The sequence below is a fragment of the Vitis riparia genome, chromosome 5 (genome assembly GCF_004353265.1).
Source record: "Vitis riparia cultivar Riparia Gloire de Montpellier isolate 1030 chromosome 5, EGFV_Vit.rip_1.0, whole genome shotgun sequence".
Classification (NCBI taxonomy): domain Eukaryota; kingdom Viridiplantae; phylum Streptophyta; class Magnoliopsida; order Vitales; family Vitaceae; genus Vitis; species Vitis riparia.
This window is the reverse complement of record NC_048435.1, coordinates 5,498,726-5,525,209: the sequence shown is the minus strand read 5'-3', so window position 1 is coordinate 5,525,209 and position 26,484 is coordinate 5,498,726. Positions and strand designations below refer to the sequence as shown.

The window sequence follows — 26,484 nt, the reverse complement described above, 5'->3', positions numbered from 1 at the left end:
TCGATTGGCCCTTGTCGGCAGTTGTCAATTCAAGCCCAAGCAAATGTTCTTCCTCTCTCACCAAACAGGTTATTGTTTTGTAGACAAATAAAACGTTAAGCCTCCAAGCTTAATGTTTAAACCTTTACCACGATTTGGGATCTTAACTTACTAGGAATTTAGTTTTATTAGAATTAGATTTTGTAATTGTTCTATATCTAATGAAAAATACAACAAAATCCCAATAAATAAATGTTGGATAAATTAATAATCTTGATTATATAATAAATCTTTTGGTTTCAACTCGAGCTAATGTTGCTAATTGTATAAAATAATATACATATATATATATTAGAAATTCTTTAAGGACACAAAGAAATATAAATTAGTAATTGATGAACTCATAAAAAATAGTAAACAAAAATTCATAATATAATATTTAGTAATTTTTCATAATTTATATTTTTCCCTCAACATAGCATATTTGAAACCTCTTTATCTTCTGTAGTGTTAACTTTTGATATAATATCACTTCTTTTTAGAAATCTTTCTATTTTCTATAATTAACAATCATATTACTTTCGTTTGTGAAAATTACAAATGCAAACATCAATTAATGTGCATTGAACATATTGATGAACGTCTACAAAGGGTAGAAGAATGAAAAAAGTTCAACTACAAACTTTAAGAAGGTAAGCTGAGCTTCTTCATATTGGAAAAAAAAATGGAAAGTTTCTTAGTGTTTTTTGTGAACATTAGCTTTTGGTAATCGAATGAAATATAATGTTCAAAGTATTTCAAATCTCAAAGTTATAAAGAAAATTCTTTGAATCATAATCATACAGTTTGAATACAATGTGACAATAAATAAAAAATCAAATGATCAATATCATAATGTTGGATAAATTAATGGGTTTCTTACATGACCAATGCTTGTATCAAATATCCCAAACGAGATGGAAGAGGCATTACAAAGCTAACTAAGTTAAAATAAATAAATAAAAAAGGTTCAAGATAGTTTTGAATTAAATAAAAAAATTCAAAGTTGGCACAATGGAGGATAGATAAATTCTAAATTAAGCCTAAAAGGAGGAAAATATAATTCTTCAACTCAAGGAAATAATAAATCTCATATTTATTGTTATAATTATAAGAAATATAATCATTACAAATCTAATTGTAGAGTTAGAAGATCAATGAGAAAACTTTTCAGACCAATGCTATAAAAGATAAAATCTAAAATTTAGAAACCTTATTTTTGACATGTAGTATCAGTATAGGGAGCAAAAATAAAAATAGTCTTTTTTAACAAGTAGTAATTATATATGTGGTGGGAAATATATGTTTCTCCGAGTTACATAAGACTTTGAATTCAAAGGTAAAGCTTGAAAATGATATAATAATACCAATTAAGGGTAAAGACACGGTTTCCTTTAAATTGAAGGATGAATTCCAAAACTTAATCTCCAACGTGTCATATGAGCTAGCTTGAAGGACAAAAAACATAAAGAATAAAAAAACAAAAAAATGTAAAAAAAACAAAAAAACAAAAAAAAAAACCATTTGTATAGTGGCATGTGAATCATTAATGATAATTAAAAAATACTATTAGTAAAGGTAAAAATGACTCAAAATCATTTATTTTTGTTAAATATTAATAATGAAAATTTATTCTGAATTAGTTATATAGTTGATGATAAAAATTGATTATGACATTTAAATTTTGGTCATTTAATAAATTTGGGAGTTCAAGATTAATTGGTGCTACGAAAATAGTTTTTAAGTTACCTCTTATTGATATTTCATATGAAGTTTGTGAAACACATATGTTGGAAAAAAAAAAAGTATAGAGAGCATTTCCAATGAAAAAACAATGGAGAATTATGAGCCCCTCCAACTGATTCATTCATATATATGTTTAGAAAAAAGTTGTTAACACTATACATGTATGAACCTCTTTTAACCTTGTAGATGTGTTTTCAAATTATGAGGGTACGTTGGATTCAAAACAAATAATATTTACACAATTGAGAATAATTTGTTATAAATGGTATTGGAGTCGATTCCCAACCCAATGTGAACCTTTATTTGTTAGACTCCAATGTAGACATTTATTTGTTCGACCCCATAAGAAGCGTTTGTCTATTTGACCCTACAATTTCATATGACACAACAAAGATATTATGTCTGCATGTAAGATGATTATGATATCTTATATTGCATTAAGGAAAAAGTTTTTGACATTGTATATGTATGAGTTATTTTTAGTATTATAGACGCATTTTAAAACCATGAAGACCCTTTTGAGTTTAGAATGAATGATGTTTATCTAGTTGGAACTTGGAAGTGGATTGTTACACCCTCAAATAGAGATCACATATTTTTTATTACCTTTATTAATGATTTTAATCGAAAGGATTGACCTTGTTTTTTTAAGCAAAAAACAAATATATGTGAAACTTTCAAACAAGTTAAAAGCTTGGTGAAAAAACAAAGTCAAACTTCTAATAAAAGTATAACAATTATAGATATGATGAGATGTACTATGTTCCATTAAAACTATTGTCTAGAATATTTTTGGATAAAAGTAGTTTCTTGTGTAATTTATTTATTAAATACATATCATATTAAGATGTTTACAAAAAGATCTCGCAAGAAGTTTAAGGTTATATGAAACTTAACATTGTTCATTTAAAAATATTTGGTTGTGTGATATATGCTCATCTGCGTAATTAGTTATGTAAGAAACTTGTTGATGAAAGTGAAAAGTGTATCTTTATTAGTTATTATTAGGTAACAAAAAGCTATAAATGATACCACCCACAAACTAAGAAGGCTATTGTCAATCATGATGTAATTTTTTATAAGCAAGTAATGTAAAGTTAGTCTTGTAATAGGAAAAAAAAGATCAAATGCTCGTATTAATCTTGAAAAGCAAAGTGAAGATGAAAGTGTGCAATTTAATAGTGCACCGATTATGACTTTGTATACCTTAGAGTCACCAAGGCATCCACAACATCTATGTGTGTTATATGCATGCTTGTAATATTATGTGGATAGTGATGACAATGACTTAATAGGTGAAGGAGTGATGAATATTACTTTATTTGCATATTATGATGTATTGAGTTACGAGGAAACTACTCGTGATGTTTATTAGCTTCAAATTATGAATGAAGAAATTCATGCAATTAAAAAAATAATACGCAAGGGCTTACTAATATTCCTAATTCTAAGAAGTGGATTGATGTCAAATAAGTATATAAAACCATGTAAAAGCCTAATGGAGAAGCTTAATGTGATGCACTTAGACTTTAGAACATTCTTTAGGCATTTATAAATAGAAGAAACGTTCGTTTAGCTAAAACATCAATTCTCAATAATTTCAAAGTTGTGAAGCTTATAATCTCAAAAAGTCGCGAAGTGTGCCCCCTTCGAGTATCTAGTTTTCATGGTAGAAATTACAAGCTCTCTAAGTATTGCACGAGTGCTTAGAAGAGGCCTAAGTCCACTGCTGAGGCTTGGTTTTGCGTTAGGATTGGCTAATTTGGACCCAATATCCATTACAAGGCCATGCACATTCATCTTTGTGAGGCCTTTCTTTTTTTTTTTTTTCTCTAGAATAAGTAAAGAGTGAGGAGGCATGAGGCATCCACTAGAATCTGAGACAATCCTAATCGGGGGCAGTGATAGAACAGAAGGAAATGAATGGAGAGGGAGCAGAATTCATTTATCATGGGACAAGTCCCACGAATTAAAAGGATAAATGTGGGGGGCAATGCAGGGGGAACACCGCAGTCAAAAGAAAACGAAAACACATCAAACCCATCACCCATCACCCATCACCCATCACCCATCACAAATGCTCATCTCCATCACCTCAAAGCTTTAGTCCAAATGGCCCCCCAACAACAACTACCTTTTCTCATCTCCAATAAAAATATAAAGCCAAAGTGAACAACCACCTTTTGACGAAAATGATGTTACAGTTTTTTTCTTTTCTTTTCTTTTCTTTTCTTTTATGTTGTTCATTAGGCTTCATGTTGTTTATGAATCTCCCACACGAAACCCACCCCCATCTCTAAATCTTCAGTCAAAAGGTGATAGAATCCTTGAAAATGTTTTGGGTGCCATTAACAAAGGCCTTATCCTCACTGCACGGATAAGGGGTGGGGACATGGGCCCCCACTGCTCTGGATCTTTGAATCTTTGATTTCGCCTGCTCATGGGCTTTGAATTTTTTTTTTTCTTTTTATTTTTATATTTAATTTCTTTTGTGGGTTCAGGGTGAGACACCTAAATGACAAAGTTGCTTTTTTTTGCATCGGGACGAAAATGCCCTTGATGCTTTTGGCAGAAAAGTGGAGGGGGTAGTGATGATTAAAGCGGAGGTGAAAGTACTTTGGTCTTTTTCTTGTTCTTTTTTTTTCTTTTATTTTTTGGAGTTTCTGACCGTTCATGCTTTTGGGTGAATGATGAAAGTTTTTGTGCCTTTTGATGCCGACATGTGTGTACCGGGTTCAAAGTTGAGGAAATGGTTTGTGTGTGAAAAGACAAATTTGCCATTCATAAGGTAGGTGGTGAAGATGACAAAAAAGAAAAAAAAAATGATCATTGTTGTATAGCACCAAAATCATTTGGAGAGCCCATTGAAAATGAGACATGGCCCTTTTGAGTTTTGCATCAAGGTTAAAAATGTGTAGGGAAAGGGTTAATAGAAAGGCGGAAAGGGAGATATGATGCTTCAAATACTTGCATTAATCATACCTATTTGTATGATAATCATCTGCCCTGCCCCTCTTTAAATGTTGAAGGAATATGATATTTTCGCAATCATTTGCACCCACCCATCAAACCCTAATCGCCTCATCCTCTGCGCCCTGCCCTACATGAGTTGGCATTTATAGCCCATATCATGGTTTGAGAGGTAGACAGATAAATAAAGCTTTATTTGACTTTGTTTTTTCTTTTTCTTTCCCTTTTTTTTTTAATATATTATCGTATCAATCTCACTTTAATTAATACAGACAAAAATTATGATCAAAGTATGAACCATATGATAAAAAATATATGTGACATGATTAAGGATATAAAGAATATGTATATGATAAAAGATTAAAACTATACGATAAGATAAAAAGGTATGGAGATGGCTTTTATAAAGAATTTAATCAAAAGAAATTTTGAGAATGGAAAATTAAAAATAGAAAGGAAATTTCTAAATTAATTTTAGTAGTTTGATAGAATAAGATTTTAAAATTGAGGCATTGTTACGTATATAGAGAAATTAAATGTTGAACTATCAATTTTTAATTTTATTAAAAATTGAAATTTGTAAGATTTGGGTTCGATATGTACATTATACTCCTTAATACCCTTTTTCACGTATAGTCTCATATTTGCACGTGAAAATACAAAATACAAAATACAAATTAGGGAGAAAGATATTAAGAATTACAAATAAAAATAAATAAATAAATAAACTACGAAGAAATGGTTCAAACCTACGATATTCCATAAAATCAAGTTTTAATATGTTCAAAATTAATGAAAAAAAAGGAAAGAAAAAAATTAAGGCAAATAATTGATTTTTATCCATTAACTTCAACTTGATTTGCTTATTTTAATTTTTATAGATAATTTCGCCAAGATAAGAACTCATACGTGGCAAATGTGATACAAGCTAGGCAATGTGAATGACACTGGACAATTCCACCTATGGAGGGACAAACACAGTAGCTGCTCTCCTGATTTTTTTACTGTTTTAGGGTCAGTTTGACGCTGCCTAAGGCCAAACATTTTCCCTTTGCAACTTTTACTGTTTCCAACTCTCCTCTTTTTCTCCACTCATTCTTAAAACTAAATAACTCTAATTAATATTATTAAGATTTTAATTCAAAAATTTTTAAATCAAATATATTTATGGTTTTCAAATTTGTTCAACTCCGACTACCAATTTAACTAGTAGATTATGAATTAGTAACTTTTTTAATTTAATGATGATCCGATTTTAAAAACACTGAATTGACATAACAAATTTATTAGTAATTAATTATTACCTTTTTTTCACTTCATTAATAAATTATAATGCGAAGTATGTGTTTGCCTCTTTCTTGGTGATTAGATTTGAAAATGATTTTAGAGCATAAAGTTAAGTCTAGAACTATTGCTTGTATCATGATAGTATGCCTAAGAAATAGATCATTGTTTAGTAAAATTGAAAAGCATGTGTACTATAAATTATATTAAAATGTAACATTTGATCATAGTGTTGATGAAGATCATAATTAATGTCGAGGTAAAAGGTTTGGTGAACATTACAAGAAGAGGGGTTGGCAGGAGTAGCATACAAAATTCTTCCCTCATTCTTTTACCCCATCTTCTACCACTTTCTTTTCCTCTCACTTTAATATAAAAAATTAAAATTTGTTAACATCATTAAATTATTCTTTTTTTTAAAAAAAAAAAACTTTATTTCATAATATTTTAAAAAATAGTTTTCAAAGTTATGTCTTTCTTCGTTCATGATGGTTCGATATTCTGATGCTCTAAATTTAGAGGAACCACATCAATCTATCCCGAATTTAGTGGTTCAATATTGAAATGACGATATTGTAAAGGAGATCCTTGAAAATTGTCAAACCAAGTCTAGGTATTACTTAAAAGAAAAAGTAATCCAAGGTGCAACAACTTTATCTTTATAATCCAAACCCTTCATCAAAACTCTGAGGTGTGCACCCATGTTGAACCTTTTGAGCATGCCACTTTTATCAACTCCAATAGTGGAACATTAAAGCTTGCTGTACTTATGAGCCCTCAGCCTCCAAACTCTTTATATTAATAATAAATCTCAATGCAATAATAATAATTATAAGAAAATTAATAAAAAAAAAATCATAGGCACAGAGACAATGGAAGAAGAAGACACACGCGTGCATTGGCTACTAATTAACAACTGTGGCCTAAGAGGAAAAAAAAAAAATAGAAAATCTCAACAGGATGGAAGGTCGTTAATGGTAGGCATATGTGAGTGTTATTATTATTATAGGGCGGTGTTTCATGATGGGGAGAATTTCCAACCTCGATTATTTTATTCTCTTAACCATACCCTATAAATTTTATATCCATGTTTTGACCCGTTTGCTAAAATCTAGTGGGCCTTTCATTAAACTATTGACTATTGTTAATTTTGACACCCTTGTTTTGAGGGAGTGGACTCTGTTTCCACTCACTCGTTATCAATATTTTCTAGCTGAAGAAGGCAAGTTTAAGAATGTATGGATTTTTGTTTGTTGTGTAAGGCAAATGGCATAAATGATATTGTTTTTAAATCTAGTACAAACAAAATAGGATATGGTAGAATATAGGAGCATGTTTCTTCCATTAATTGGAGGTTTACAGACTGAATTAAGGAAGTGGGATAAGGTTTGAGAACACCCATAAAGTAGTAGTAAACAGAAAGGGGACTTTAGTATAAAAATGACTTTTATCAAACACAAAGTAGAGTGTGATTTTTTAATGGGGGTGCCGGAAACGCACTAGAAAGGCGTGTGCGGAGGAATGTCTGAAATTTTATTTTGTTTTTGAATAATTTCTGAACTTTCTCAGAGACGCAAACACAAAGCTAGCCCCCCCCTCCCCCAACCTTGAGATGGGTGGAATCATAGCAGCAATGGAGCAGTGCAATGTAGGACGTGTGTATGCGGGGGTAGGGCCCCACTCAGCACTTCCGTTCTCTCCTCCTCTTCCCCCTCATCCTCCTCCTCCTCATCCTTTTGCTTGGGAAACTGTTTTGCTTGGGAAACTCCACCACTCACCACAGACCACTCACCACCATCACTAGTCTTCTCAAAATATCCATCTCCAATGTCCACAAGCACACACCATTATTTTAATGGTTGTCCCAGAGGAAACAAATCCCAATTCAAAAACAAATGCGCTACTTCCACCTCCCCCCACTATCCTCACAAGTCTGCAACCATTTAATCTCTACTGCAAATCAATAAAGGAAAACTCCAAACAAAACCCTCCCAGTGTCAAAACAAAACAAGCCCATAACCAAAAACATCTTCTCCTTTCCTGGGAGTAATGATTTGGTGCATTTATTGTGTGATGGAATTTTGTGTGGAAAGCACCAAAACCATCCGACTAGTGGTTCAATCTCATTTATGCTTTTCCTATGGACCATTTGCATATCTACTCCTGTCCTGACTTGACTTACGCGTCAATGATTTTAATCCATTCATTGCCTTCTGAATTACTGCAAGTCTGTCTGTGTGTCCAATATGGCAATATCTATATTTGGTGGCAGCATTTTGGGCTGTTTTCTTGCCTTTGACAGGCCTAATGACTAATAATCAAGAACAACCATGCTTTGAAGACACCCCATAAAGCTGATCTAAAAGGGCTTTATGTTTGAGAAATGCATATAATTGAAGCTATATCATACAAAATTTGTCCATCATGTTTCCTACTGTTGACTAATTATTCTAACATGAACAAAACATTATTGTTATCCAAATTATAGACAAAGATTCAAAGCCAAAAAGAGGATTCCAAGCCTCCCTTTTGGATTTTTATCCTGGCCAGCGGCAACCTTACACTTTGTGGGCCCTTGCTACTTTGATTATTAAGCTTCGTTATCTGAAACCAGCAAATTGAATCGTGATCATTGGATCAATGTATTTAGTATTTACATGAAGAAAAGGTACATTCTGGTTGAGATCAGATGGCCATGAGTTTCAGCACACACGATCTCCTGTAAGAGCGACAACACCCAAACAACTCAGGACGGGGTCAGCAAAAACAACCAACCAATCACAACCGTCCAAATTACCATGAGTGGCTTTCATCACACTACCATGTTGATTTCCATCTGGGCGGGACCCACTCACGCTATTTAGTCCCTGATGCCATGATGGACCATCACTACGCTTCACGTTTGTCCCATACTTAAAATAAAAACCCTAAGGTCACCATCCTCTGCTCCGCGAGCCACCGTATCACTGTGCGTCATCATTCAGCAACCAGAAAATAGGGGTCAAACTTCACTGTCACCGGCATCAACGGCAGAAGAGGGTAGATGAGTTTTTGGCAATGGTAGGGTGGGGCGCAGAGGAAGAGACCAAAAGTCCATAGGAGGAGAAGCCAGAGGGGGGTGGACCCGTTTGAAAAGTGGGGCCGGTTTGTAGGTAGAATGGACCGTTACAGCTTAGCCAAGGAACTGGGTTGGGGTGGGGGAGTGAGGAGGGAGGAGGGAGTACACAAAAAATGAGAATGGGGCTAGAGAGAGAAAGTGAGTGAGAGAGGCACAAATGGAGAAGTCTGCAGAAGAGAGGACTGCAAGTTCGAATTATTCTTCTTCTGTATATGATTGCTTTTAATCCTCAGTGGTTCTTTTGGACTATACCCACTTTCTCTCTCTTAATATCTATAAATATTCAATATATATTATACTCTATTGTACGTCTCCGAGGCTGCGCGATCTGTCCAGAAGAGAGAAGAGAGAAGAGAGAAGGGAGAAGCGGGGGAGAGAGATGAACGAAGCCATTTTTATTTAAATGAAAAAGCTAAGAGAGGGGGGTGTGGTGTGTGGGGGGCAGGGCCTTGGCAAGCCTTTTACACGTGATAAAGAAAACACCAAAAGCACTTGCATGCGTGTATAAAGATTCATCATCATCATCATCATCTCTCTCTCTCTCTCTCTCTCTATACACTCCTTCTCAGAAGTCTGAAAACTCACCCAAAAACACCCACATCCTTTTTTATCTCCACTTTCGACTCTCTTTCTATCTCTTCACGTTCTTTTGGCAGCCCCAGCCCATCTTTTGAACCTCCTGTATCGGTTTTTGATGATTGAAGAAGAGTATAGAGAGACTGCCTCATCTGTTTCTCTCCTTCTCTTTTCATGGTGAGACTGTTTGGTTGGTGGTGACTGGTGAGTGATGAGTTGTGAGTTGATGGTATTTATTGGGTCATTTTTAGTTTGGCATTAAGTTTTGGGTACTTATGGATGGTGATTTCACTTCCCTTTTCAATGTTTATTCCTTCTCTTTGTATACTTTCTTCATTTTTGTTTTTATCTAGGTGTTTTATTCTGTTCCTTTGTCAGTCAAATCTTTCTATTTATTTATTTATTTTTATGATTTTGTTTGGTTTTTGGGTGGTGACTTAGAAATTTCATAAAATTTTTATACTTTCTTCCGGGGTTCACTATTCATTTGTTCTGCGATTGCCTGATAAGTTTTCACGGTTGATTGAGGAATGGTTTTGTCTTGTGGGTATCTGTGAGTTGGTTTTTTTTTCTTTTAATTATTTTTCAGTAATTCACTTAATGATTTCATGGTGACTGGTTTGGGTATTCGGTGATGATGGCTCGTTTTGTCTCTGCATTTATGGTTTTCTGAGTTATGAAGTTTTTTTTAGCTACAAGTTTGGGTTTGGGTTTGTTTTGAAACTTTCCTTTGGTGGGTTTTTGAGATTTTGACCAAAAATTCAGCGGAAATATCTTTAAAATCTTGAAATTTATGGTGTTCCTTTCGTGGTTCTGAAATTCCCAGAAATTTAACTGAAACTATTGCTTTGGGTCTTGGGTTTTCCTTGTTAAATTTTTGTTTTTGGATTTGTTTGCTGAAACAGAGGTGAGAGGGTGGGTTTTCACCTTTGCAAAGGAATGGTAATGCTTGTAAGCAGCACCAAAGGCCGGGCCTTTACCCATACCCTTTTTTACTTTTGTGCACAGAACTATGATGCATTATCATCATCATCTTTTGTTTATTTTATCTCTCTTGCAATTTTGGTCATCTTGCTGACATGCATTTCTTTTTTCTTTCTTCTTTTAGATTTTCAAGTCCTAAATAGCACTTAATCTTTGAGAGAGAAAGGGCTAGAAAAGGAACAGTGTATGTGTGGTATTGGTTGAAGTTTCTCCCATTTGGACGAGTGCTTTTGCTTTGGATATCAGTTCAGAGGCAGCAATCCAACATGCCTATGAGGCAGATGAAAGAGAGCTCAGAGCAACACCTAGTGATCAAAACCCACTTGCAGAACTCCATGAACCCAGTTCAAAAGCCCCCCAAAACTGCTCAAAATGGGAAAGGCCCCCCATCCCATGAACCTCAGAACGCCAAACCTCACAGCCAAACTTCGCCTTCATCAAAAAACAGAGGGAGGAGAAGAGGAAGAGGTGGCAGAAAATCTGATCAAAGCGATGTTTTCATGCGCCCCAGTTCAAGGCCCTGCACTGTAGCAGATAAGCCAGTTTTGGCGCACCAGGCTGGACCTCTTGTTACTGATATTCCTCATGGGTGTGTCGAAAATGGGGGCAACATGTGTGAAATGGAGATGGGTTTTCCTTCTTCAAGTAAGTCTTTGACCTTTGCACCTAGGCCCGGGTATGGTCAACTTGGAACAAAATGTATTGTGAAGGCCAACCATTTCTTTACTGAGTTACCAGAGAAGGACTTGAATCAGTATGATGTAAGCTCTCTTCTTTGATAGGTTTTATGGTAAACACATTTGTCGAGTATATTGCAGCATAAATTCAAATGGGTTTTTGTTTGTCTTAACTGTTGGGACCCCTAATCTGACATTCAATATATATATACCTGTTGTTTTCTTCTTATATTGCTGAAACTTTGCAGATATAATTGAATAGATTCCTGCTTCTCATTGTCCTTTCCTTTTAAGAGCATTAATGAGTTTTAATTTTGGCCTTTAAAGTTTGTTCTTTTTGTTATTTTTATATGTTCCCTTTGTAATTTTTTTGGCTTCGCCTTTGCGCTGTTTTTTGCAGGTGACAATTACTCCTGAAGTGTCCTCAAGAACGGTTAACAGAGCTATCATGAATGAGCTGGTGAAACTGTACAAAGAATCTGACTTGGGAATGAGATTGCCTGCTTATGATGGTAGAAAGAGTCTATACACTGCTGGTGAGCTTCCATTTGCTTGGAAAGAGTTCAAGGTTAAGCTAGTTGATGAAGAGGATGGAATCAATGGTCCCAAGTAAGGATGTCTAGCCACCAGTTTTGGCTTGTCTTTTTATTTTATTTTAATTTATTTTTAGGCGCTTTGATTTTTTCCTATAGTTTGCTAAAGGTCATTATTGTAACAATTGAATGGAAACAAAAGAAATTCCCCACCGAAGGGAAGAAGTACCAAGAATTTGTTCCTTGCCCGTTCATTTTTTCTGTTGTATTTGTTGCAATGTGTCTCTCTTCCATCTGTGTATATCTGTTGAATTAATTCCAACCTCTATACAATTCTTCAGAAGAGAGAGGGAGTATAAAGTGGTCATCAAGTTTGTAGCACGGGCAAACTTGCATCATTTGGGCCAGTTTCTGGCTGGTAAGCGAGCAGATGCTCCACAGGAAGCTCTTCAAATTCTTGACATTGTATTGAGAGAGCTCTCTACTAGAAGGTATGAAATCTCAAAGGGTGATTGTGTCGATCCCTATTAATTCCATTCAATAACATACACACAAATTGAGTTCTTATTCATTTCAAATGCCTGCATTTAGGTACTGTCCTGTTGGGAGATCCTTCTTTTCTCCTGATATTAGAGCACCTCAACGTCTTGGAGAAGGTTTGGAGTCATGGTGTGGATTCTACCAGAGTATAAGACCTACTCAGATGGGTTTGTCTCTGAATATTGGTAAATAAAAAACGGATAAAAAGTTCCAGTAAATTAGTTCTTTTACTGTTTTCAATTTTAAATTGCTCTTATTTTCCCATCCTCTATTTTTGCCTTGTTAGATATGTCTTCGGCTGCATTTATTGAAGCTCTCCCTGTAATAGAGTTTGTTGGTCAGCTATTAGGCAAAGATGTGTTATCTAGGCCATTGTCTGATTCTGACCGTGTGAAGGTACTTTCTTTATCTGGCAATATGGGGTGCTTCTCTTCAATTTTACTTCATTTGATAATTAGATTTTCACTTCAAAATGGTTCCCAGATCAAAAAGGCCCTTAGAGGAGTAAAAGTTGAAGTAACACACAGAGGGAATGTACGAAGAAAGTATCGTGTATCAGGACTAACATCCCAACCTACAAGAGAACTAGTGTAAGATCTCTTGTTTTGCTTCTCTTGATTGTGCAGTCACAATTTACATGCTGTTACTTTCTTCATTCCAAGAAGATTATGATAGCTAAATAACAATTGTTACTTATAAGTTACAGCAAGAGTTAAAGCAAAAATTGCTCTATTAACTCTTCTTTTTCTTCTGGAATTTTTTGCTTATAAATGCATGCAAGTTTTCTAATTATTCATGGTTCTTGTTCAGTTTTCCTGTTGATGATAATTCAACCATGAAGTCAGTTGTGGAATACTTCCAAGAAATGTATGGCTTTACAATTCAACATGCACACCTTCCTTGCCTTCAAGTAGGAAACCAGAAGAAGGCTAACTATTTACCTTTGGAGGTACAGAGTGTTAGCTGATAATTTTTCTTTTCTTACTGATTGATTTAGTTACAGGTTCTCTCTGTAATTCTCATCTGGAATTTACATGCTTGTGGTTTGCCAGGCCTGCAAAATTGTAGAGGGGCAGCGGTATACCAAAAGGTTGAATGAGAGGCAAATTACTGCTCTATTAAAAGTTACATGCCAAAGACCCAGGGATCAGGAAAACGATATTCTGCAGGTATTTGCTCTTTCAGTCTGTTTGAACCAAATAATCAAGATATAGTTTCTGTTCTTAGCATGATAGGTAGATCGCTTCATGCTTCATTGATTTGTGCTAATGGGAGAAAGAGGAAAAAATGCTAATCTTACAACCACCATTTCATTTGAAGATGGGTGTACAAATCCAAATAATTCTACCCTGCCCATCTTCTTTCCACCCAAATGAAGCATTATATGCTCCTAGTTTTATAACCTTTGGGGAAGAGGGAGGGGGAAGGTGGCTTCTTAACACTAGGTTTTGAGAATCACAAATATATTCAAGTCAAAGTACGGAGTGGAAAATCTGGTTGATTAACATGAAATAATTTGTTTGATCTTGGATTGACATGATTCTGTGATGTTTTTGGGTCTTGGTTTAGTTTGAGCTAATAACATCTTATGCTTTTTGAACTTCAAAAAATAACCAGACGGTTCAACATAATGCTTATGATCAAGATCCATATGCAAAGGAGTTTGGGATCAAAATCAGTGAAAAATTAGCTTCTGTTGAGGCTCGGATTCTTCCTGCTCCTTGGGTAATATTCACCATCCTAAATTTATATATGTGAAAGATGATAGGTATTACACATTGTGCCTGATCTGACTTCTATTTTATCTGCAGCTGAAATATCATGAAACTGGGAAGGAAAAGGATTGTTTGCCTCAAGTCGGTCAGTGGAATATGATGAACAAAGTATTGTTCTTATGTCTTTTGGAATCTTTTCTTTTATCTCCCTTTTTTTCCTCTAAAGCAACAAGGAGCTCCTAGCCAGATCATTTAATTTTCATGTCTGGGTTCAGTAACCCCATGTTTATACCGAATATGAATGATTAGGATTTGCTGAATCCCCATGTTTATACTGAATATGAATGATTATTATTTGCTGAATCCTCATGTTTATACTGAATAGGAGTGATTAGGATTTGTTGAATCCTCATCATACCGATATGATATCCCTGCACTAATATCTTGGTCTTCTGCACTATATAACAGAAAATGATCAATGGAATGACTGTTAGCCGGTGGGCATGTATCAACTTCTCTCGGAGTGTGCAAGAGAGTGTTGCTCGTGGGTTTTGTAATGAATTGGCTCAAATGTGTCAAGTGTCTGGCATGGTATTGTTCTCTCTGCTTCAATTTTTAAATGGTTTATAGATAAGTCATTTGTGGTTTCCTGTTGAGTGGTAATTTTCTGCATTTGTTTGTAGGAATTTAACCCCGAACCTGTTATTCCAATCTACATGGCCAGACCTGATCAAGTAGAGAAAGCTCTGAAGCATGTGTATCATGCATCTATGAACAAACTCAAAGGAAAAGAATTGGAGCTTCTATTAGCTATTTTACCTGACAACAATGGGTCTTTATATGGTATGCCTAATTTACTGATGATTTGGTGGTAAACCATGAAATCAAGCTTTCTAGTTGATTTGCTTGAATTGACTGAATGATTATACTGACATCTGAAGTGTCATATGATTCTGATTTTCAGGTGATCTTAAGAGAATATGTGAAACCGACCTTGGTCTAATATCACAATGCTGTCTCACAAAACATGTCTTCAAGATTAGCAAGCAGTACTTAGCCAATGTGTCTCTGAAGATTAATGTTAAGGTTGATTAATTCATATACAAGTTTTATATCACTTACATTGTATCATATTGTTTGTATGCTTTACATCGACAAAGTTCTCCCAACGTTCAAAGTACTTTAGGTGCCTTCTTGGTCAAATGAGAATGAATCCTGCTTTCACCACATATGTTAAATCCAATTCAACTAATCACCTCAAAGAGTTATGGAAAGCATAGTACACGGATCTCTCCTCTTCCACCCCACTAAAGTGCATTGCCTTCCCTACTGCTCAAATTCATTCTTGCATTTGTCCCAAATTATTTGTGATTTTTTTTCCATTATAGTCTGTTTATTCTTTCTTACCATCTGAAGTGTCAAATTAAAATATTTCAAAGCATGAATAATTACAGAATCCTTACTTTTTTCTTTTCATGATGTAGATGGGTGGTAGAAACACTGTCCTTTTGGATGCTATCAGTTGCAGGATACCATTAGTTAGTGACATACCAACCATAATATTTGGAGCAGATGTGACGCATCCAGAGAATGGAGAAGACTCCAGCCCTTCAATTGCTGCTGTAAAATTTCTTTAACTGATATCATGCTTCCTAGAACCTTGTTTTTCCTAAAGTGGTTATTGAGGAACTTTGTTGCTGATAGATTGTTGTATTAATTGTAGGTAGTAGCTTCTCAGGACTGGCCTGAAGTCACAAAATATGCAGGATTGGTTTGTGCTCAGGCTCACAGACAGGAACTGATACAAGATTTATACAAGACATGGCATGATCCTGTTCGTGGCACAGTTAGTGGTGGCATGATTCGGTATAAGGATTCTTCTCTATGTTTTATCTGGACTTTCCTGTGTGTGTGCATGTGCATATTTTTATACTGTATGTACATTTTTTGGTGCTAGTATTTAGATTTCTTTTTCCTCTTGCTTTCTATGCAGGGATCTTTTGGTTTCCTTTCGGAAGGCGACAGGGCAGAAGCCACTAAGGATTATATTTTACAGGTCACTACTTTGTCCATGATGCTTATCATTGAATAGATCCTCTTGTTGCATGTGTACTTTGTGACATTCTTGCTGCAGCTTGACATGGTGCTTTTGATAATCCCACAACCTTTTCCTGGTGTTGACATGTTTGCTATATTTTATATGAATTTGATTCCAAATGGATGCCATTTCGAAACTTTACAGGTACCAGTAGCACAATTTGTCTGTAGCTTTGGGGTGGCTAGCACCTCAGCAAGATGGTTGGAAAGATGGATCAGTTGGGTGCCATTTAGTTAGCATCATGAAACACTCTTCTTGCTTTTAGAAGTGAAGAAGGAAAGTGATACCCAGTCAAGTGAGGCACCATGGCTACCAAATCCACCACTGTTCAGAAAAAAGCTAAAACATAATATGCTTTATTTTTTTGCTTCAAAAGTATGCTTTTATAAACTTTTAACTAACAATTGTCACAACCAATGATTTTTAAAGAAAAGAAAGTAGCCTGGAATGACTTAAATGGCCTCAGTATTCTGATGGTGCTTAAGTAGCCTAGTCTATAGGGACTAAATTGGAATCAATCTCCAATATTAATAATGGACAGTTGCTTGTCAAAATTAAGTAAATAATCCATTTTTTTTATGCAAAACAGAAAAATAATAATATATTAATGGGACCATGTCGCACATGGGCCATAAAAATCTCAATACAATAATTAAACAGTCAAAAGCAGTGGTTAAAAGCATTTGGCATTCCTGATCCTGTTGTGTGCTTGACTCACAATATTGGGTATTGGTTAGAGGAGGATATGGCTCTAGAATCATAGATAAAGATGAATATGAACAAAGGAGACTAGTGTAGCCGGAGTAGTTGCAATTTGAGGTTCTGATGAGTTGAATTCTGGTGACAAGATGAAATTTTGGAGCACAGTGTGGCTTCACTATTGACAAAGGATTTTTTCGATCAAAAGTTCTAACATACTTCTGTTCAGTTCAAGTAAACATCATCTGTTTGGATGAGAGGACGTGTATATGTGTGTGTGCGTGTGTTTGGATGAAAGGATGCTTAATTGGGATCTCTATGTGCAGTGTCCTCACAAATTACTGCATGTGCATCATTAAGCTCTTTTCATAGTTACAATTCTTATCCTGATCAGATATTAATTTGAGCAGGGATGGTGTTAGTGAAGGGCAATTTTATCAAGTGCTACTTTATGAACTAGATGCAATCCGGAAAGTGAGTTTCAGCTTTTTATTCTTATTTTTTCCGTTCTTTAATTAAAAATCATTTGAAACCAAATAGCAACCCATAGGTCCTTATAAATAATTTCTACACAGGCTTGTGCTTCTCTAGAACCAAACTATCAACCACCAGTTACTTTTATTGTGGTTCAAAAACGACATCATACCCGATTGTTCGCTAACAACCACAGGGACCGGAACAGCACTGACAGAAGCGGGAATATTTTGCCTGGTAAAGTTTTTGTTTCATGGAAAAATACAATTTTTGCTGTGTGCATATGTATGGAAACATGTCCTCACTGGGGTTCCTTTTTCCAGATTTATCTAACCATATTTGGTTCTTTTCCACAGGCACAGTGGTTGATTCTAAAATTTGTCATCCGACTGAATTTGATTTTTATCTCTGCAGCCATGCTGGTATTCAGGTAAAGCTCTGTTTTTCTTTCATTGGAATATTAAACTGACTAGATTTAAAAATAATGAAGTGTGTTTCTTCTAAAGTGATGAAAAGGAACATATTGCCCAAACAAGGAAAGGAAAAGATTTATGAAACCTGGTGGTGTGGTCCTCAATCATTTGATAAAATTATTATATTTTTTTTGAAAAGATGCAAATATTTTATACTCAAGAGAGACTTCGCCTTCCTGATACTGGGAGAACACTCACTTTAGGAGGCTCTCATTTGTCAGTTTCTAACTAACATGTGCTTTCAGAACTTTTGGAATGGATGAGTCATTATTTTCTTTCTTTGTGGCAGGGGACAAGTAGGCCTGCTCATTACCATGTTTTATGGGATGAGAACAATTTCACAGCAGATGGAATTCAATCCTTGACGAACAATCTTTGCTACACATATGCCAGGTGCACACGATCGGTGTCTGTTGGTAAGCCTGTTCTTCCTTCCTAATGAAGTTTCATATGCATCTGCATTCAAGAATTAAATTGTTCCCTTGAAAACTTTTTCGGAAAAAAATGTCAAAGATTCACCAGGAGAGTGCAATTGAGATGCAAAAGATTCCTAATATATATATATATATATATTGACAAAAACATCTTGGAATTTGCTGCATTCACTTGTACAAAGTCTCAGTAGGATGTCATTCAACTTGTCATCGCTAGAAAATTTAGATCCTTTGAAGTTCTTTGTTCAAATTCTCCTCCTTGAGGAGCTCCATCATTTTGTTCTATGAGCTGCAACTGAAATAGCTAAACCCATGGCTCATTTGCAGTTCCTCCAGCATATTATGCACATTTAGCAGCATTTCGAGCCCGATTCTACATGGAGCCTGACATGCAGGAGAATGGTTCAAATGGAGGTGGTGGTGGTGGTCATGCTGCCAAGGCTACACGAGCATCCGGAGAGACTGGTGTCCGGCCATTGCCAGCACTTAAAGAAAATGTGAAAAGAGTAATGTTTTATTGTTAGAAGAGGGAAAGAGGGGTGATGTTGATTGCAGAGCCATCAGTGGGAATGCGGCTATCATGCGCTGCTCTTTCATCTCTATAGTTTCCTCATTGTATATGTATGATAATTCATGCCTGGTTGTAAGAACATCAAATTTAGATCAGTGATTAGATAGTGCAAGAGAGTTTAGGTTTCTTTGTAACAACTTTGACAGAGTCCCCATGCCTTGGAAAAATGCATGACTAGGCAATGTAGAAAATGCCCAAAATGTAATCATTAATCAGTTTAGGAATTTTGCTTCAGCCTTGTGAAGAAGAATATTATCAAAGTGTGAGATGGGCGTCTGTCGTTTGGAAAGCTAACCAAGGCAACTTTTACTTTCTCCACCAACCCAACAGGAAGCATTTGTGGCAATGCTTGGTTAGAACCCAGTAGACTCCTAGGTCCAGAAAAAATAATACAAGAACAAAGTAAATTCTAAAAATGAAAATGGATTCTGGGCCCTGGGCCCTGGGCAACCTTCTGCGCGCCTCGACTTATGAAATTGTGAGGGTTTAAAACCTGGGACCCCCAAATCCAACTGGAGGGATTTTCTGGTTTCTTTGGCTGCCATTAAGCTGTTAGCATGTATAGCCTGCTGACGATGGGATTCTCTGTAAGTCTCTTGGCATGTCTACAACATTCTGACAGTGAGCTGAGCATGATCAACCCACTCACTCTGCGGTAGAGCTGTAGGGCCCTTACGTACAGATGTTGAAATGGTGGGCCACCTAGGGACTTTAAATGGGTTGGATATGATGGCAGTTTGAGGAGCCATTCAGGCCATACTGGCGCCCCTGCTGGTACCTGGCCATGTGGTGGGGTTGTACCAACACATTGACACAGTCACACAGCTACTAGCTATACTTTGAAGATGTTGTTCCTCTCAGCCTTTAGATCTGGGAAATGTCAAAGGTTGTAAGCATCCAATATTCTGCAGGGGCTCAAAACAAGACCCGAGTCCTGACGTGATACAAATGGGGAGCTGACTTCAGCTAAAGTCTCGGACAATCTTTTCCATGAGATTGGACATGCATGCTGAAAGCTTTTATCGCAAGGACAAATGTGTCAAGCCCTGGCACAAATCATACTAGCTTTGGCATGGTTGCTTGAGTTGTCAAGCTCAAGATACAACTCTAATGTCAAACTTATAATTTTTCACATGCTGCAGGGTATAAATGGATGTGGGGAGTAACATTTTCCAATTAACTAATGGAATTCAGTTAGGTCAGTGCAAAGGATTCTGCATTTTTTTTTCTTCTGCCCAATAGACACTTTCAGAGCATGTGAAATGCTGATAACCGATCTCTCCCCAGGCGGGTCACGAATTCTTTGAAAGTAAGTCTGACCAAAAACTAGAAGCTTCTTGCTTGCTGCATTTGATATTCATGCATTGAATATAGAATTAATGCGCCTCATTTCCCATGTACTGAATGGTACGATTGCTTCTCAGACAGTCAATACTCAAATCTCAAGGCTTGTTTCCCAAAGACAATTCAGACATCCAAATGCAATTCATGAAACAATTGGAGTATCTTTCAGAGGATTCTATACATATAGTTTCCTTAAGGTTCATACAGAGTCCATGATTGAGTAGTGGAGAGTTCATTTGAGTTTCATTCTATGGATTTGATGAAGGACAAGTTCTATTGCATAAACCATATATGCCACACTTTGATATCACTAATGATACATATTTTGATATTGACCAAAACCATCTTCTTCTTTTTTTCCTCCAATTGAAGGAATTTTTACTTAACAAAAAAATATATATATATAACTAATTCTGGGTCTAACAAATAAACAAAGATGCACTATCTGATCATTGAGAAAGAAAGTAACAATCTTGTAGAATATTTCATGACCCAGCAAAAGCTAACTATGCCACGAGTAAATATACAATCCTCATCAATCACTGTAAGCAAATGCCATCTAGCATGAAGATTAAGATTAAGTTCAGGATGTCCTACTGAATCAATTAAGTTTCTTGGATTTGTTTGATCACTTCAGTTTGATAAAATAAGAACTACCTTAAACACTTTCATAATATATACTTGTTGCAGTCACGGTGACAAATTAACTGTTGAGTACACTTCTATATTTCTGAGACCACTGTCTGTATGCAAATTCTTGAGCACAAGAATGAAAACTAAGAGACCATATGGATGAATGTTTAATATATCCAGTTTTGAAAAGAGATTGCACCCACTTTGTGAATTAGAAGTCTGAACTTTCATCCAACAAAAATACAGAAGCCTGCAAAGTTAGGAGACTAAGGTACAAATTAATTAATTGATGAACAAGATAAAAGATGAAAAGCAAGTTTATAAGCAAATGTAGTGGGGGGAGAGAGAGAGAGAGAATGTATAGTGCTGCAGCAATGCTGCTGTGCAAGTGTAAATAGACCTATTATGCATCATAATACAAGTCAGAAAACAACATCATCATGAAAAAAAAAGCTTGTCCTACTCCCCCTTGAGAAAAACTACACTAAAAAGAAGAACAATGTATAAAAACTGCTGCACTTTATGATTCACCGTTGTCTCTTTGACAACCCATGGACATGCTCTTGGAAGCATCTGGAACACTCCATATTAATTAATAAACCCTAGTAAGTGCACCCTTCAATCTTATCTCCTTAAAACCCTTGGAAAGTTTCCGAAGAATGAAACTAATGACCCTTTTGGTGATTTGTCCAAAACGAAAGCCCTGTGGACACTTGTCCAAGTGGAGCTAAACCAGCAAGGCCTGAAAGGAACCAGACTGCAAAGAGAGACAGCAACTAGACCACTAACTTGAAAATTTTGAAGTAGGGTTCACATGATTTTGCTCATAACTTGAAAATGAATTAGATTAATGGTTGTACATTTTGTGTCTACATCTAAACAAAAAAACCAAAAGGAAAAAAAGAAAAAAAAGAAGGTTTTTTTTACACTAATTATCTCAGACCTGTATTTTTAGCCAGAATGGTTGTGTTGTCTGCTCTTGAGCTGAGCATTCAAAGAATACATCAGAAATTTGAAAAGGTCCTTCAAGCCCTATAAATGGATATATGTTATTCTTTTAGCTTATACCCTCAAGACAGAACTGACTCCACCATTGTAGAAATATTAAGCTCTCATTTTTCAGAAGTACTTTAGGCAAGAAGAAAGTATTCTATTCATATCCAAATCTGCCAGATGCTCTTCTGTGCTAGGACAAGTTCAGTATTCCATCACTTGTTATATTATCTCAGATGCCTTATATTTCAAGCAGTTGCTCTTCCTTTCTATTTTCATGAACACTTACATCACTCAAGTGAAACCAAACTCAAAAAGAAAGATGTTCGGGGCTTCATTGTTTGTTTTGTTCTAACCAGTTGATGGTGCCTAATCACAATAAACAATCAGTGGAGAAAGATAAGATACTCATCAGGAACTATAAGGTTTTTGGGACAGTTGGATTAGTAAGATTATATAACCCACTTCATAAAAACCGATAGGCAGAAGCAGGAAAGAATTCAACCTGAGGGAAGAAGACGAAGGTCAAAAAGAATTTAATGGGGCATATAGGTCTGAGCTCTCTCCTACCCCAAAACAGACAACATATAATGCAATGACAGATGATAGAATAGTGAACACTCAACATTTACTAAGTCGACAGTTAGATCCAGCTCCCATGAACTTTTCTGGTTCACCTCAACATATATTCCTGACTTCTCCGACCATTGCTGGGCAGATCCCCACTTCGTAAAAACTTAGGTAGATGGATATGCCTGGGTCGATTCCAAATCAGACAGCAAGGGAGATTGATATCCTAAAACATCATAGGGCACAGGTTCATAAGAACAATATTGTTAATTATTTTGTTAGTGGGTAAAATTCCAGTTTATGAAACCCTAGACAATCAGATATAGGAACCAGCACATCATATACATGGAATAGGAGATGCATACCTCATGAATTAACAGAAATAGTACGGCATGACTCAATCCCAAAGCACAGTGGGGGATCTTGAAATATTCAAATGGCATGGAGACGCAAAAAGATCCTGTCACTCAAAACCCTAACCAACTCATCAAGCTAACATTTTTTTCGCGCAAGTTTAAAACAAGAAAACCCCACATTCAGAACACCAGAATTAACGTACTTCAAAAGAAGGATGTCACAGAAACCCAGATGAGCAAAAATCCAAGGCAAGAAGATCACATATATATATACCTTTTTAGGGATTTTACAAAGAAAACCCTGATGAGAAAGTAAGCATAGAAGTGGGACTTAGGGTTTTTATTCAGGATTAGGGTTTCTTGTGCTACCAACAACAGGTGAAACTGCCACATGATCTGATCTCTGTTCACAAAGGGAAGCAAGTTTAGATCATGCTGGCAGCTTCAACTGATAGTGGTGCACCCATTAGAAGAAGAAGAAGAGCACTCCCTAGTAGGGTAGACTCATGGGGAAAAGAGAGACCTATACTCCATCATACAACAGAGCTGCTTCTTCTGCTGCTTCTGCAGCTAAAGTTCACCTAGAGAAGAGAGGATGTGAAGGATATAAATAGAAGCGTGAAGAGAGGAAATTAAAGGGGAGTAATCAAATTTTATTTGACACAAGATGGAGAATAGAGGAACTGAAAAGCTTTGAAAATTATTGAAGTAAAGTGGTCCCAAGTGATGCAAATTGAATATTGTCACGCCAACACCACCACCATGCAGATTGCAGACAGGTTAGTGAGAGTTTCTAAATATTGTAAGAGCATTAATAACTTTAGAGGTTGAGAGCATGGGGGGACCCTTACATGCATATCTCTCTCTCTCACACACACACACACACACATACACACAAATGGAAGGCAGTATCCATGGAGAACTACTGTAAACGGTAGTATATGGTGGGGGGACCAATTTGCATGGTTTCAATAGTAGTGTTGCATAAGGTTCACACCAAAAAGAAAAACAAAGCAAAGAGCATCTCAATCGCAACAAAATTATGTGACTCTCTCTCTCTCTCTCTCTCTCTCTCTCTCTCTCTTATTCTTAATGTTTTGGGCATTTAATTCATTCCCTATAAGCATCTTTTTTTTGTTCAGTGATGATAGCTTTTGCTTTGCAAAATTACCATTTGTTGAATACTTGGTGTCAGCTAAATGACTCATGAGAGATATCTGATGCAGACATAAGAAGCGATTGATGTATGTATGTTCCATATCTAATTTAAAACAAAAATGAAATTGAAATTGTGTGTTACATTAAACCTTTGACCCAATAAGCCCAAATCTTTACTTATATACCTGGCCTAGGTGAGCCTATATAACCTTTTAGCTAGCTAGGATGTGTTTTGTTCCTTTTGATTTCATTTTGATTCTTTGCGGTATGCGCATGTGTATAGAGATGGAATCATGATGTCCAAAAGTCGCCTTCTTTATTAGAAAATAAAATGTTCTATACAAAAAAAATATCTTAGTATATTTTGAATATATTTTGAAAGCCCTGTTTAGATTTGCATAACCTTTTAGAGATTTTATTTGTAGGTTGGAATAATATTTGATTTGGCAATCGTTGCATCTGAATTGCAGTAGGCCAATGAGACTTCACACTACATTTTTTCTAGGTATGGCCTAGCATTATTTTTTTTCCTCATAGGTCCTACCTACCTTATTAGTCTATGGATCATGGCTTATATTCTCCACATGTCAGCGGATTTTTTTCTTTTATGTACATGTAACTTAATCATAAGTAATCATAACAAAATTTGTTCCTCATCAACTGTGAATATTTAATAATTGTGAGCACATGCACTACTTTTGGAGTCGAATTTTGGGGCTTGGTTTGACACTGAAAAAAGGGTATAATGCAGTGGTGGGGTAATCTAAAACATATATAGATTGCATTGGAAAGAAGATGGTAATGAAGGAAGATATGGGTGGTTAGTAGAGCAGCTTAGAGGGTTTTTAGTATAGTTGTTATGTTTGTTAATTTTAGAAATGGTATTAATAGTGGATTGTTAAACTATATTTGTATTTGGACTTTATTTTGATTAAATTTGTTCAAAGACCTTTATTTCAAACTTAGATTAGAAATTATTTCAAACTTGGATTAGAAACCTTAATGGTATTTACTTTCCCATGTTACTTTTGAATATTGGTCTTTATGTTGATGAATTAGAACTTTAGCCTGGAAAGTTTTGTATGATTTATTTATATATATAAAAAAATTTCAGGATATTTTGATTGATTATCAATTTGGATTAGGAGAAACCGTTAGAGTTAAATCTTTGACTTGAGATCATGGGTCAATTTCGGGTTGTTTGGAATTTGGGTCGTGTAATAATAATTTATTTATATAAAAAATAAATTTCAGGTGTTTGTTGACTGTCAATTTAGATTAGAAGAAACCCTTAAAGTTAAATCTTTAACCTAAGATCATAGGTCAAATTTCTGGAATTTGGGTAGTGTGACAATTATCGTAAATTTGGTGAAAACTTTTGGAGATTATAAGAAAGAAAGAACGGCTCATTGAATTTGTTTATAGATTACTATTGGATTCGCGTTTTGCTTGTGAGGAAGTATTTTGTTCTATATTTTTTGAAAGTGTATTCTTTGAAAGTGTTTTTAGTGGAAGTGAATTTTTTCTTTTCTCCATGAATCTCAATAAGTGATATTATAATTTTCTAAAATTGTTTTTAAAAACACTAAAAAGGGACGCTTATTAGACAGTGATCAAGAGTTTTTGATGTTTCAATTAGAAAGGAAGTTATGACTGACTGTATGCCATCCAGATAGACATGTTAAGCCTCTTTCGAGCTTTAGGATAATCACCCTGCTCCTTAATATCAGCACTGCTTTTAGAATTCCTATCTTCTGGTGAAACGAATAGGAAGATCAGATGTTGTACCTAGTCTGCAGATGGTTTCTCTCCTTTGTCAGCCAAGATCAGTTTTCATGGGAGTATTATTAGACAAAAAAAAAAGGTTCATGATGATAAAACCGAACAAAATCAGCCTTAAAAGGAAAGCTTTCATGCATATATAATGCCTAATCGAGTACTGATGATCATGAACTTTCCTTCCAAATAGAATGAGTGCCAAATAATATACATAGCTAGTTCAATCATTCCACAACGCGGCGCCTGACTTGTTTTTAGTTCAGTTTTTGTGATTAATCACTGCAATGTATTTGACAGAAGGCGGAGTAGCCTGACCAGGCTTTTCTTTTCTTCTCAGAAATAAGCTTAGAAAATATATGTACTGATCATGTATAAACGTACAACTAGTTCTTGGGGCCACGGTATGTGATGACAATCGCAAAGATTAATTAAGCAGGATGGGTGGGCAAGTGGTGGCTGTTAATACGAGCAAGTAATACAGGTTTCCCAGGGTTTAGTTTGTTTTTTCCCTGGTCCTCTAGCTACTATCTAGATGGCTTTTCTGTGTTTTTATTTTTATTTTTTATTTATCTCATTTCCCTTTTAAATATGATCAGAAGCAAACAAAACAGCACGTTGAATGGCATCAAAGTGGGTTTCTCAAGTAAACTACTGTGGAAGGGAAGTTCAGAAATATTCTTGTATTTTATGTACAAAACCAGTGATGATCAATGCAATGTGTGAGCTGATCCGTTGTTTCCT

The 26,484-nt window shown here is 35.5% G+C and overlaps 1 protein-coding gene and 1 long non-coding RNA gene across 3 annotated transcripts; one reads left to right on the top strand and one right to left on the bottom strand.

The window, feature by feature from the left end:
• The first annotated feature begins 9,582 nt into the window (after positions 1 to 9,582).
• On the top strand, positions 9,583 to 19,199 carry LOC117914642 (protein argonaute 10-like). Of its 2 annotated transcripts, none has more exons than XM_034830055.1 (22): positions 9,583 to 9,916; positions 10,821 to 11,457; positions 11,774 to 11,982; positions 12,248 to 12,397; positions 12,498 to 12,631; positions 12,733 to 12,842; positions 12,930 to 13,036; positions 13,257 to 13,395; positions 13,499 to 13,615; positions 14,064 to 14,171; positions 14,258 to 14,329; positions 14,630 to 14,752; positions 14,845 to 15,004; positions 15,126 to 15,247; positions 15,646 to 15,783; positions 15,885 to 16,027; positions 16,155 to 16,217; positions 17,369 to 17,432; positions 17,534 to 17,669; positions 17,789 to 17,862; positions 18,195 to 18,321; positions 18,667 to 19,199. In XM_034830055.1, the coding sequence occupies exons 2-22, from the start codon at positions 10,963 to 10,965 to the stop codon at positions 18,861 to 18,863; spliced, it is 2,988 nt and encodes a 995-aa protein (XP_034685946.1). In that variant the 5' UTR covers positions 9,583 to 9,916; positions 10,821 to 10,962; the 3' UTR covers positions 18,864 to 19,199. The 2 variants fall into 2 exon arrangements, with proteins under 2 accessions (XP_034685946.1, XP_034685947.1); XM_034830056.1 differs by lacking the exon at positions 9,583 to 9,916 and adding an exon at positions 10,159 to 10,265.
• Positions 19,200 to 21,705: 2,506 nt separating this feature from the next.
• On the bottom strand, positions 21,706 to 23,419 carry LOC117914241. The gene is made up of 2 exons (XR_004651248.1): positions 22,816 to 23,419; positions 21,706 to 22,676 (listed from the first exon to the last, which is right to left on the bottom strand). It is a non-coding gene; the product is annotated as an uncharacterized LOC117914241 (long non-coding RNA).
• Positions 23,420 to 26,484: the final 3,065 nt, after the last annotated feature.

Coding starts and splice junctions, on each gene's coding strand:
- LOC117914642 (XM_034830055.1), top strand. CDS start 10,963: ATGCCTATGAGGCAGATGAAAGAGAGCTCAGAGCAACACCTAGTGATC. Junction 16,028..16,154: donor GTTAGTGGTGGCATGATTCG/GTATAAGGATTC, acceptor CTTTCTATGCAG/GGATCTTTTGGTTTCCTTTC. Junction 16,218..17,368: donor CTAAGGATTATATTTTACAG/GTCACTACTTTG, acceptor TAATTTGAGCAG/GGATGGTGTTAGTGAAGGGC.